A 14,478-nucleotide genomic window follows, 5' to 3' on the forward strand; every position below is an offset into this window, starting at 1 on the left:
GGGACCTCCTATTTTTATAAAAGAACTCAACAATTCTTCAGAGAAACAGAACACTTGGTCTAATTCACTCAGAAGGTGAAAAGCAGAAATTGAAAGTGGATCTTCAATTACCTAAACAGATATTCTTTCAAAAGTAAAGAAGACTATAGAAGGGTTACTAGGTTATAGTTCTGAGGGAACACAGGGGTGTGCAAGAGAAAGACTATAGAAAAAAAAGAACAGTTGTTAGAAACAAAAAATTTAAGGACTATACTTAAGTATTTGTGAAATTTCCCTCATTTCAATTTGGTCTCTCTTCCTGAGAAACAAAATTTAACAAATTCAGAACTACCAACTGAAAAGGAAAACTTTTAAAAAAGTTAAAAGTATATACAAAAATAGATTGTTATTAGTGTTTTTTAGTAAAGTGATAATCCCTACTGAGAATAAAATTACCTGTTAAGAAATAGAATGGTTGTTTTTTGGTTTTGCTCTGGGGCAAGTAGATTCCTTTTCTCATCTTTTAAAAATATTTTTTATTTTTATTTTTTATTAGAGAAGTTAGGAACTTACATAAAGTCTCATCTCTTTTTAAAATGGAAAGGAGTTTGTTACAAATCTAAGGAATAATATGAGAGAAGACATTGAGGATGAAGAGAATAAACAGTGAAAAGAATTTTATACCATTTGCAAAGAAAAGAAGTATGAGAAATTAGGAAGTTTTCTTTTTCTAGGTAAGAGAAAACAAGCAGAGACAGGATATAGATCTTAAACTATCCAAGAAATGTCAGTGGTCTGACTTGGAGACAATTTTATTAGAATGAAAGTAGGAAGGTAAAGAACTAAAGGCAACCAATAATTTGGTGTACAGGAAAATGAGACATTATCTCGTAAAAGGGGTAAAGTTTAAGAAGCTGATAGCAGAATTCAGGCACTGGTAAGCAATTCTGTCTTATTCTTGCTAAAATTGCATTAATGACGAGACATGAAACATTTAAGAATATTAGCATAAAATGTAGCCCAAAGAAAGCAAATGCAATTGAATTAAGAAAAACAAGATAAGTAAATCCTTATTTTCAGGTGGCTATCAAAGCTGTGGAAGTAAATGAGTTCTTTAGAAAATGTGTGGAAGGAAATAAAAGCAGAGGAAGGGCATGGCAAGATGGTGGCTGAGTGAGCGCACCTGAGATTCTCTCCTGCAAAGAAGTGGCTGGGCAGCGTTGGAAATTCTTTGGGACCAGGCTGTTTTGGGATTTTGCAGGGCAGGAGGTGTCTGGACATCGATTTGGTGGGAAGGTAACAGAGAAAATTCGTGTATAATTTAAAATTGAGGCTCTATTACATGGAGGTGGGAGCTGCTGCACCAGCGCTGCAGCAGCGATTTCTGGAAGCTCTGCGGTACTGGGGAATTCATAAGCCCTGAGCGGGCTGTTGGGGGGCTAACAGGACAGGAGGCCTTCGCAGACTGATTTGGGGAGACAAACGGGAGTTTTATTGCGAAGCGGAGAATTTTTGATTGCGGACACAAATAATAGCGTTTCTGCCTAGAGCCCCGCCAACCCCCCCAAGGCTGGCTGCCGATCTGAAGCAGACTTAAATTGTTCACAATAAAAGAGGCATCACCAGGAGACTGTTTCAGGGCCTGCAGGGTGGGAGACGTCTGGAAGCTGATTAGGGGAATATTTTGCGAAGCGTGGGAATTTCGGTTTTGGACTCTGTTATTGGCGTTTCTGGCTGGAGCCCCACTGCCGGGCCTGGCTACTCATCTGCGTCATAAAATTGACTGCAGTGTAGAGGCGCCCCCAGGTGGCCGTTCCGGGGGATTACAGGGTGGGAGGTGTCCTGAAGTCGAATTGGTGATACAGCCACAGAATAGACCTGAGTGAGTGAGTGAAAGTTAGAGTTTGCAGATGTGACCTCTCCCATAGGGCTGGCACCCAGCTGGGGGGATCCCTGAAGGCTGTGTTGCACTGCGGTGCTCCCAGGCTCCCTGTTAACCAGATTTGAGGTTGCCAGGTCTGAGTACCCTAAACCCTGGTGGCCCACACCCCAGAGACTCACACCTCTTGAGTCTTCAATATCACAGACTTTCCATCCCTGAATCCATCACACCTTGAGGTCCATCTGAGGTCCTTGAATGTCCTAGCCCTCAACGTTTGCATTTTTTCTTTCTGTTTTGTTTTGTTTTTATTTTTATTTTATTTTTTAATGTCCTGATTGCTAACATTGCATTATCTCTTAGTCTTTTCTCCTAGCGTATCCCTCAAAGTCTTTTTTTTTTTTCAGTTATTTAGGGGTTTCTTTTTGTTGTTGCTGTTGTGGTTGTTCTATATCTTTTTTTTTTCCCTACTTGTTCCCCTCCCTTTAACCCACCCCCTTTTTCTTTCTTCTTTCTTCTTTTTTTTTCCTTTCTATCTCTTGTCCCTCATTTTCTTCTTATTTTATTTTATCTTAATTACACAATAGGTGCTGCAGGGAACACCTCACATTTCCTGGGATTCCTCATCCTTCGCTGCCTCATTTCTGTGTGAATTGATTTGGGCTACCTACACTATCCCCTTTACCCTACATCTTGATATCCTCCATCATCTACTGTTTCTCCTCTATTTCACTTCCCTTTCTTTGATCCCCAAAGTGTCTAACTCTTAATTTCTAATACCTTTGTTTTGTTTTCTGTCTTTTATCCACTCTTGAAACTATTGCCTTTCTTTTCTCTTTGCCTCTCTCACCAAAACACTAGCTTTTTAATTCATACCATATTCCTCCCATATTTAGTCGACTACCTCATTATAGGTACTCTACCTACTGCTATAACTCTACACAACTTACATGAATCTTTTTTTTTTTTTATTAATTTTTTTATTTTTTATTGATTTTGTAATAATATTACATTAAAAATATATATGTGAGGTCCCATTCAACCCCACCCCCCCACCCCCCCTCTCCGCCCCCCCAACAACACTCGTTCCCATCATCATGACACATCCATTGGATTTGGTAAGTACATCTTTGGGCACCTCTGCACCTCATAGACAATGGTTCACATCATGGCCCATACTCTCCTCCATTCCATCCAGTGGGCCCTGTGAGGATTTACAATGTCCGGTGATTACCTCTGAAGCACCATCCAGGGCAGCTCCATGTCCCAAAGACGCCTCCACCTCTCATCTCTTCCTGCCTTTCCCCATACCCATCGTCCACCATGTCCACTTTTCCCAATCCAATGCCACCTCTTCTATGTGGACACTGGATTGGTTGTGTCCATTGCACCTTTATGTCAAGAGGAGGCTCAGATTCCACCTGGATGCTGGATGCAATCCTCCCATTTTCAGTTGTAATCACTCTAGGCTCCATGGTGTGGTGGTTGTCCTTCTTCACCTCCATCTTAGCTGAGTGTGGTAAGTCCAATAAATCAGATTGTAGGTGCTGGAGTCTGTTGAGGCTCAGGATCTGGCTATCACATTGTCAGTCCAGAGATTCAAATCCCCTAAATATATCTTAAACCCCAACATTAACTGCACCTCCAGCACATTAGCATGAAAGTCTTATGAAGGGAGATCCCATCTGAGTCCAGATTCATCACACATAAACACCATTTCCAAAGAGGGGCCATCTGCCCTGGTAGTTAACCCCATCGGCCATGACCATAACTCCCATGGGTCTCTTTAGCCCTCAAAGGAACCAATATCTGGGGGTTGTATCTGCTTTATCTGTCTCTCTGACTCTGCTCAGTTGTGCATGAGGGCAAACCTTCTGCCAGCCTCCAGACTCTTTTTTAGAAACTCGTAGCCATATAAACTCATTTCTCCTTTCCATTTCCCCCTTACTTTAGGTCAAACAGCATTTTAAAGTCATGGTATTTTATGTAGACATGGATATTCTGCTGATCCGCATTGAACCTTCCGTATAAGGACATTTTCCAGTTGCATCATCAGTTGGTAGTTGATAGTGGTCCCTCGTTGCCAGGGAGGCTCATCCCCGGGTGTCATGTCCCACGCTGGGGGGAAGGCATTGCATTTACATGCTGAGTTTGGCTTCGAGACTGGCCACATTTGAGTAACATGAAGGCTGACAGAAGGAAATTACTTACATGAATCTAACATCCATCCTCCCAGATCTCATATTGTTGCTCTGTTAACATTTATCACCAATACTACTTACACATTTTCCATTTTTACACAATTGCCTTTCCCTGACCCTAATACATTTCTTTAAAGTGAACTCAACCAGCAATAAGAAATTAGAATAAGAAGAACAAAGTGACAAAGAGAAGATATAACACTTATGCAAAAACAACAGCTAATTAATCCCCAAGACTAGACAAAGAAGATAAGGAACTGATTAAACCCATCAAGATAAAATGATGAGCAGACAGCAACAAAAAACTACAAACAAAACCAGTAATCAGGAAAACATGGTTGAATCCAATGAACAAACTAAAAACCAGGAAGGGGAGCAGAACTTCGCACAAGTAATTAAAGATCTCAGAACATGTATCACCGACAAATTTAATGAAGTAAAGAAAGAGGTTAACAACATGAAGACAACACTTGGAGGGGAAATTGCAGACATACGCAAAAAGATAACAGATATGATGGGAATGAACAACACAGTTCAAGAAATCAAAAATACACTCGCAGCAAATATCAGCAGACTACAAGAGGCAGAGCAGAGAATTAGTGATGTGGAAGACAGTACATCAGAAATCAAACAGATAGTAGAATTGATTGATAAAAAGATAGAAAAAATCCAGCTAGGACTTAGGGACCTGAATGACAATGCAAAATGCTCAAACATATGTATTATAGGCATCCCAGAGGGAGAAGAGAAGGGAAAGGGGTCAGAAGGAGTGTTGCAGGAAATAATGGCTGAAAACTTCCCAAATCTACTGAAAGAGACAGATGTACATATCCAAGAAGCACAGCGCACTCCACTGGTCATAAACCCCAACAGGCCCACCCCAAGACATATACTTGTCAAATTATCCAATGCTCAAGACAAAGAGAAAATTCTAAAAGCAGCAAGAGAAAAGAAAACCATCACATACAAGGGAAGCTCCATAAGATTAAGTGCCGATTTCTCATCTGAAACCATGGAGGCAAGAAGGCAGTGGTATGATATAGTCAAGGTACTAAAAGAAAAAATTTCCAACCAAGAATACTCTATCCAGCTAAACTAGCATTCAAAAATGATGGAGAGTTCAAAATATTCACAGATAAACAGAAACTGAAAGAGTATGCCAACAAGAAACCTCCCCTTCAAGAAATTCTAAAGGGAGTTCTGCAGGAAGAAAGGAAAAAACAGGACAGGCAGAGCTGGAGGAGAGTGGAAGAGCAACAAAAAAGACAAAAAGAGAAGGGAAAGAAAAAAAAAACCAAAATATGACAAAAGCAAGTCCAATCAAAATATGGCTAACATAAATAATTCCTTGAAAGTAATAACACTGAATGTCAATGGATTACACTCACCTATCAAAAGATTTAGACTGGGACATTGGATAAGGAATTATGACCCATCTATATGCTGTCTACAAGAGACATATCTTAGAACCAGAGAATCATGGAGGCTGAAAGTGAATGGTTGGAAAACAATCTTACAAGCAAACAATAACCAAAAAAAGGCAGGGGCAGCTATATTAATATCAGTCAAAATAGACTATAATGCAAAACAATTGTGAGAGACAAAGAAGGATACTACATATTAGTGAAAGGGACAATCTCTCAAAGAGAACAAACAATCATAAATATTTATGCTCTTAACAAGGGCGCCGCTAAATACATGAAGCAAATGCTGGAAAAACTATGTGAAAGAATAGATGCATCTACAATTATAGTGGGGGATTTTAATACACCACTATCAACTCTGGACAGAACATCTCAAAAGAGAATCACTTAAGAAACAAAATATTTGAAAATATTAGAGGAGCTGGATCTAATAGACATATACAGATCATTACACCCAAACACAGCAGGATATACATTTTTCTCAAGTGCACATGGATCACTCTCCAAGATAGACCACAAGAAAGGCTTAATGAATTCAGAAAGATTGAAATCATACAAAATAATATCTCTGATCACAGTGGAGGGAAGCTGGAAATCTGCAAGGGCCAGAGGCCCAGATTGCACACCAAGATATGGAAATTAAACAGCACACTCTTAGAAAAACAGTGGGTCAAAGAGGAAATCTCAAAAGAAATCAATGACTACCTTGAGACAAATGATGATAACACAACATACCAAAATGTATACAATGCAGCAAAAGCAGTACTGAGAGGGAAATTTATAGCCATAAATTCATATATCGAAAAAGAAGAAAGAGCAAAAATTGAAGAATTAACTGCACATTTGGAGGAATTAGGAAAAAAAACAACAAAGTAATCCAAAAGGAAGAAGAAGGAAGGAAATAACAAAGATAAGAGCAGAACTAAATGAAATAGAAAATAAGAAAGCACTTGCATAGATAAACAAGACCAAGAGCTGGTTTTCTGAGAAGATCAATAAAATTGACAAACCTTTAGCGAGACTAACAAAGAAAAAAAGAGAGAAGATGCAAATACACAAAATAAGAAATGAGAAAGGAGATATCACCACTGACCCCACAGAAATAAAGACTATCATAAGAGGATACTTTGAAAAACTATATTCCAACAAAAACGACAATTCAGAGGAAATGGACAAATTCCTAGAAACACATAAGCAGCCTATATTGACGAAAGAAGAAATTGATGATCTCAACAAACCAATCACAAGTAAAGAGATAGAATCAGTCATTAACAACCTCCCAACTAAGAAGAGCCCAGGGCCAGAGGGCTTCACAGGTGAATTCTACAAAACATTCCGGAAAGAATTAACACCAATCCTGCTGAAACTCTTCCAAAAAATCGAAACAGAAGGAACACTGCCTAACTCTTTCTATCATGCATACATTACCCTAGTACCAAAGCCAAACAAAGACACCACAAGAAAGGAAAATTACAGACCAATTTCTCTAATGAACCTAGACGCAAAAATACTTAAAATACTTGCTAATCGTATTCAACAACACATTAAACAAATTATTTATGACGACCAAGTGGGATTCATTCCAGGTATGCAAGGATGGTTCAACATAAGAAAATCAATGAATGTAATACACCATATAAACAGATTGAAGGAAAAAAATCACATGATTATATCTATAGATGCAGAAAAAGCATTTGACAAAATACAGCACCCTTTCTTGATAAAAACACTCCAAAAGATCGGAATACAAGGAAATTTTTTGAACATGATAAAGAGTATATATGAAAAACCTACAGCCAACATCGTTTACAATGGAGAAATCCTAAAATCCTTCCCTCTAAAGTCAGGAACAAGACAAGGATGCCCACTCTCTCCCCTTCTATTTAACATTGTCTTAGAAGTACTTGCTCGAGCACTGAGGCAAGAACCAGATATAAAAGGCATTCAAATTGGAAAGGAAGAAGTCAAAATTTCATTATTTGCAGATGACATGATCCTATACATAGAAAACCCTGAGAGATCTACAGCAAAGCTTCTAGAACTCATAAATGAGTTTAGTAAAGTTTCAGGTTATAAGATCAATGCGCAAAAATCAGTAGCATTTCTGTACACCAATAATGAGCAAGATCAGGAGGAAATCAAGAAACAAATATCATTCACAATAGTAAATAAAAATTCAAGTATTTAGGAATAAATTTAACTAAAGATGTAAAAAACTTATACACTGAGAACTATACAAGACTGTTCAAGGAAATCAAAGAAGACCTAAATAAATGGAAGAATAGTCCCCGTTCATGGATAAGAAGACTAAATATTATTAACATGTCTATCCTAACAAAAATGATCTACACATTCAGTGCAATCCCAATAAAAATCAACACAGCCTTCTTTAAGGAACTAGAAAAACTAAATATGAAATTTATTTGGAAAGGAAAGAGGCCCCGAATAGCCGGAGACATATTGAAAAAGAAAAACGAAATTGGAGGAATCACACTACCTGACTTCAAAACATACTACAAAGCTACAGTAGTGAAAACAGCATGGTATTAGCATAAGGAGAGACACACAGACCAATGGAATCGAATTGAAAGTTCTGATATAGAACCTCGTATATATAGCCATATAATATTCGATAAAGCCACCAAACCCTCTCAACTGGGAGAGAATGGCCTATTCAACAAATGATGCCTGCAGAACTGGATATCCATATGTAGAAGAATGAAAGAGGATTACCATCTCACATCTTATACAAAGATCAACTCAAGATGGATTAAAGACCTAAATATAAGAGCCAAGACCATAAACACCTTGGAAAGCAGTGTAGGGAATCATCTACAAGACCTTGTAATAGGAAATGGCTTCATGAATATCACACCAAAGGCACGAGCCGAAAAAGAACAAATAGATAAATGGGACTTCCTCATAATTAAAGCCTTCTGCACCTCAAAGGAGTTTGTCAAGAAAGTAAAAAGGGAACCTACACAATGGGAGAAAATATTTGGCAACCATATATCTGATAAGAGACTTATAACTTGCATATATAAAGAACTCCAATATCTTGAAAATAAAAAGATAAACTACCCATTTAAAAAATGGGAAAAAGATTTAAACAGACACTTCTCCAAAGAAGAAATACAAATGGCTAAAAAGCACATGAAAAAATGCTCCAAATCTCTAGCTGTCAGGGAAATGCAAATCAAAACTACAATGAGATACCATCTTACTCCCATAAGATTGGCAGCTATGAAAAAAACAGAAGAATACAAATGCTGGAGAGGATGTGAAGAAATGGGAACACTCATCCACTGCTGGTGGGAATGCAAAAGGATCCAACCATTCTGGAGGACAGTTTGGTGGTTTCTCAAAAAACTAACCATAGATTTGCCATATGACCCAACAATTCCAGTGCTGGGTATATACCCAGCAGAACTGAAAAGAAGGACACAAACCGATATATGCACACCAATGTTCATAGCAGCATTGTTCACTATCGCCAAAAGTTGGAATCAACCCAAATGCCCATCAACAGATGAGTGGATCAATGAAATGTGGTATATACACACAATGGAATACTACTCGGCTGTAAGAACAAATACACTACAATCACACATGATAACATGGATGAATCTTGAGAACCTTATGTTGAGTGAAGCAACCCAGGCATTAAAGGACAAATACTACATGACCTCAATGATATGAAATAGGCAAGCTGCCTCAGAGAGCTAGAGACTGGAAGATAGGCTTACAGGAAACCGGGGGGTGGAGGAAGGATGTGAGCTGACGTCTGCAGGGGTGGAATCTATGATGAGCTGGTGGTAAGTATGAGCACAAAGAAGAGATAAATTGGGGGCGTGGGGTTGCCTTTGGGTGGGGCTTTGTGGGTTTGAGGGGGGCTGGGGATGGGCGGATGGGTAATATTGCCCAAAAAATTGGGGGAGGGAGGGGCAACATACGAACATAGGAGATTGTCAGGTGTTAGTTTAGAGTAAAATGCTGAGAAAACCATATCAAAATATAATTAGGAGGGTTACCTGTTTAGGATGCTCGGAGGGGATGGTCTGACGCGGGACGGACTCCTGGGGAATGTCTGAATGCTCATTTTGCCAGGGTGGGTTGTACCATTGGGTAGAGACCCCAGTAGTGAGAGTGGGGGTGGACCCACATCCTGGGGCGGACTAATGCCATCAAATAGAGGGAACTGTATCTCTCGAGAGAAAGGGTGGCTCCTACGGCATTAGGGCAGTTGAGCAAGTCAGGCCCTGAACACTGTTGCAAGTATCTCTGTACGTGGCTCCTCGGAAATGGAGATTGGCTGTCGCTGTGGGCCCCAAGGGGAGGGGAAAATGGATGTTGAATGGATGGAACCAAGGTAAATGTGGGGGCAAAAGAGGAGTTTCGTGAGAGTACACAAGGATGGATATAAAACATGTAATATTACACCAAAAACATATAGGGGACGACAGACTAATAATGTAAATTATAATGTAAAACATAGGATAACTAAAAAATTTAGTAAACTGTATAGCCTAAAGTATGGACCACAATGTAAGCACAGATGTCACCTTGTTTGAAAGCTATTTTCTCAGAGTCTATACATCAGTTTCAGTAAATATGCTATGAATAAGTTAAAAGATTATCTCTGTGGAAGGGAAAAGGTTTTATGGTGGATGTGTGGGAGTACTGTATATTGTATATATGAATTACTGTTATCTAAGGCTCTTGTGAAGAGAAGCTCAATAATTAGGAAAAAAGAAAAGAAAAAGATAGGATGTAGAATTTTTCCAAATCAATATGTATCCTATATCTAACCTTTAAACTCATTGCTATATTCCATTTTACTAGTAAGGGAACCTGACATTATATTGGGCTTCACTTTTCAGGAAGTTTTGGATCACAGAGTGGTTCAACAATGGCAGCGGAGGAATACTGGTATGGGATGTTATGGACAGGCGATATATGGTTGACAGGGAGTTATACAGGGCATGTGTCCAGGGTGCATGGAAATGATTGGATATACTCATTGTGGAAACAATTCCTGGCACCGAGGGATCACTACCAAGTACCAACTGATGATGTAACTGGAAAATGACCTTGAATTGAAGGTTCAATGCGGATCAGCAGAATATCACTGTCTACATATAATAACATGACTTCAAATTGCTGTTTAACCTAATGTAAGGGGGAAATGGAAAGGAGAAATGAGTTTATATGGCTACGAGACTCTAAAAAAGAGTCTGGAGGCTTTCAGAAGGATTGCCCTTAAGCACAACTGAGCAGAGTCTAAGAGACAGATAAAGTAGATACAACCCCAGGTATTCGTTCCTTTGAGGGCTAAAGAGACCCACGGGTTCTATGGTCATGGCAGATGGGGTTTACTGCCACGGCAGATGGACCTTCTTTGGAGCCGGTGTTTCTGCATGATGGAGCTGGACTCAGATGGGATCTCTTTGCACAAGACTTTCATGCTATTTTACTGGAATTGTAGTTGGTGTTGGGGTTTAAGATATATTTAGGGGATTGGAATCTCTGGACTGACAATATGATAGCCAGGCCCTGAGCCCCAACAGACTTCAGCTCCTACAATCTGATTTATTGGACTCACCTCACTCAGCTAAGATGGAGTTGAAGAAGGACAACCACCACATCACGGAGTCTAGAGGGCCTACAACTGAAAGCAAGAGGATTGCATCCAGTATCCATGTGGAATGTGAGCCTCCTCTTGACATAGAGGTGCAACGGACACAACCAATCCAAGGTCCACAGAGAAAAGGTGGCATTGGAGTGGGAAAAGTGGACATGGTGGCTGATGGGTATGGGGAATGGCAGGAAGAGATGAGAGGTGGAGGCGCCTTTGGGACTTAGAATTGCCCTGGATGGTGCTTCAGGGGCAATCACCGGACATTGTAAATCCTCCCAGGGCCCACTGGATGGAATGTGGGAGAGTATGAGCCATGATGTAGACCATTGACCATGGGGTGCAGAGATGCCCAGAGATGTACTTACCAGGTGCAATGGATGAGTCATGATGATGGGAGTGAGGGTTGCTGGGGGGGGAGTGGTGGTGTGGGCGTGGTAGGGTTGAATGGGACCTCATATTTTTTTAATGTAATATTTTTAAAAAATCAATAAAAAAGAAAGAAAAAAAGAAAAAAATATTTTCCTATATCCCATTTGTTTGATGTTATTATATGTGGAATTGTACTCTTAATTTTACTTTCAGATTACCATTGCTAATATATAGAAACACAAATGATAATTTTTATTGCTCTTGTAGCCTCCTCCAAACTTTCCATTAGTTTTAATAGTTGTTTTTAATGGATTCCTTATGATTTTCTATGTACAAGATCCTGTTATTTGTCACTAGAGATAGTTTCACTTGTTTTTTAATCTGGATGTCCTTTCTTTATCTTTCTTGTCTACTTGCCTTGATAGAATATCCAGTACAATGTTGAATGGAAATGATAAGTGTGAACATCCTTGTTTTGTTCCTGATCTTGGGAAACATGTAGTCCTTCAAAATTAAGTATGAGAAGAAATAAAATAAATTTTTAAAATTAAAAAAAAAAAAACAAAAAAAAAACAAAAAAAAAACAACAACAGCTGGGGTGGTACTGGGTTCCTGGCTGGGGGGGCTCTGTCATGGTCCCTAGGGGAGCAGCGGCAGTCTCCTGGGTCCAACAGCAAGGTCCAGGAAGGAATGAGGGTCCAACAGTGAGCCCCTGATACTAATGACTATGCTTGTGAGCCTATACACCTGAAATAAGAACAAGGCCTAGAGCAGCACTGTGCCTAAGAGTTCTCCCCTGACAGCCTCTTTGTTACTCAAATGTGGCCAGTCTCGAAGCCAATCTCAGCAAGTAAATGCACTGCCTTCCCCCCAGTGTGGGACATGACACCCGGGGATGAGCCTCCCTGGCACCAAGAGATCACTACCAAGTACCAGCTGATGACGTAACTAGAAAATGACCTTAAATTAAAGGTTCAATGTGGATCAGCAGAATATCCCTGTCTACATATAATAACAGGAGTTAAAAATGCTGTTTGACCTAAAGTAAGGGGGAAATGGAAAAGACAAATGAGTTCATATGGCTATGAGTTTCTAAAAAAGAGTCTGGAGGTTGTGAAAAGGATTGCCCTTATGCACACCTGAGCAGAGTCTCAGAGACAGATAAAGTAGATACAACGCCACATATTGGTCCTTTTGAGAGCTAAAGAGACCCACAGGTTCTATGGTCATGGCAGATGGGGTTCAGTGCCATGCCAGCTGGCCCTTCTTTGGAGCTGGTGTTTCTGTGTGATGGAGCTGGACTCAGATGGGATCTCTTTTCACAAGACTTTCATGCTACTTTACTGGAATTGTAGTTGGTGCTGGGGCTTAAGATATATCTAGGGGATTTGAATCTCTGGACTGACAATATGATAGCCAGGCCCTGAGCCTCAGCAGACTTCAGCTCCTATACTCAGATTTATTGGACTTACTCCACTCAGCTAACATGGAGTTGAAGAATGTCAACCACCATACCATGGAGCCTAGAGTGCCTACAACTGAAAGCAGGAGGATTGCATCCAATATCCATGTGGTTCTAAATCCCCTCTTGACATAGATGTGGAATGGACACAAACAAGCCAAGGTCCACAGGAAGGAGGAATACAGTAAGGATCAGAGTGGACTTAATGATATTTTATTCATGAACTATTGTGGTTAATAATCGAGAAAATGTGGCATTGATGTGGAAAAAGTGGCCATGATGGCTGCTGGGTGCGGGGAATGGGAGGAAGAGAAGAGATGTGGAGGCATTCTCGGGACTTGGAGTTGTCCTGGGTGGTGCCCCAGGGACAATTGCCGGATGTTGTATGTCCTCCCGTGGCCCACTGGATGGAACGTGGGAAAGTGTGGGCTATGGAGTGGAACATGGGACACTGGGTGCAGCGATGCCCAGAGATATACTCACCAGACGCAATGGATGTGACATGATGATGGGGGAGAGTGTTACTGTGGGGGGAGTGGTGGGGTGGGGGCGGTGGGGGTGAATGGGGACCTCATATTTTTTTAATGTAATGTCTTTTAAAAAAATGAATAAATTGAGTAGAATTTGGGGAAAAAAAAGCAAAGGAAAAACTAGGGATCACATGTAATCACAAGAAGATAATGAAGATAAAGAACATTTAAAAACAGATTATTAGGAAAGAGTGATCTATGGAAGAGGGGTTTTAAAAGAAGAGAAATTCAATCTTCTTAAAATAAGAGATTAATAAATTGATATTGCATTTATTTGAGCCGATTTATTTATTTTCATCTGTTTGAGCCAATGAAAAAAATTTGGTAATGGATGATGGTGATGGAAGCACAACATTGTGAATGTAATTAACGCCAGTGAGTTATATGTTTGAATGTGGATGAAAGGGAAAATTTTAACTTGTTCCTAGAATAACAATTTTTAAAAAATCATAGGACTGTACAACACAAGAATGAACCCTAATGTAAACTATGGACTATAGTTAATAGTATAACTATAATATTGTTTCATTAAAGTGTTAGGGAAAACTGTTTGTGTGAGTGGGGATTTATATGGGAACTCTATTTTCTGCATGATTTTTCTGTAAACCTACAACTTCTCTAATAAAAAAAATCTAAATATAAGAATGAGAGGCCAAGCCAAATGTGACCTTTGCTTAGGAAGGAATAAGCCATTTGAGACCATTAAAATCAAGATTCTGTTGGAGTGGAGGAAATGATTCTCTAAAGAGAATCAGAAAGAAGAGCATCAGATAAGGCAAAGATACTAAATAGCACATGGGACTCTTGTTTTTAATTTCAAAGTTGCATATTACCTGTTCGAAAGTTGTTGAAGCTTTTCTCCCTTGCTCTAGATCAACCGCAGCTGCCATAAGTAAACATGTTTTCTGTGCAATCAGAATTACTTGATCAGAAGGACAAAACTGGGACAACTGATAAGAAATAAGCAGAGCATAAATGAATAGTGAGAATTCTGCC

The 14,478-nt window shown here is 39.6% G+C and overlaps 1 protein-coding gene across 1 annotated transcript in view; it reads right to left on the bottom strand.

The window, feature by feature from the left end:
• Positions 1–14,478, bottom strand: part of TEX11 (testis expressed 11) — a 546,877-nt gene that overhangs the window by 141,418 nt on the left and 390,981 nt on the right. The window contains exon 24 of the mRNA XM_058291673.2: positions 14,316–14,432. Coding sequence (XP_058147656.1) covers positions 14,316–14,432 — 117 coding nt within the window. The remainder of the gene's footprint in view (positions 1–14,315; positions 14,433–14,478) is intronic.

Source organism: Dasypus novemcinctus, chromosome X, assembly GCF_030445035.2.
Source record: "Dasypus novemcinctus isolate mDasNov1 chromosome X, mDasNov1.1.hap2, whole genome shotgun sequence".
NCBI lineage: Eukaryota > Metazoa > Chordata > Mammalia > Cingulata > Dasypodidae > Dasypus > Dasypus novemcinctus.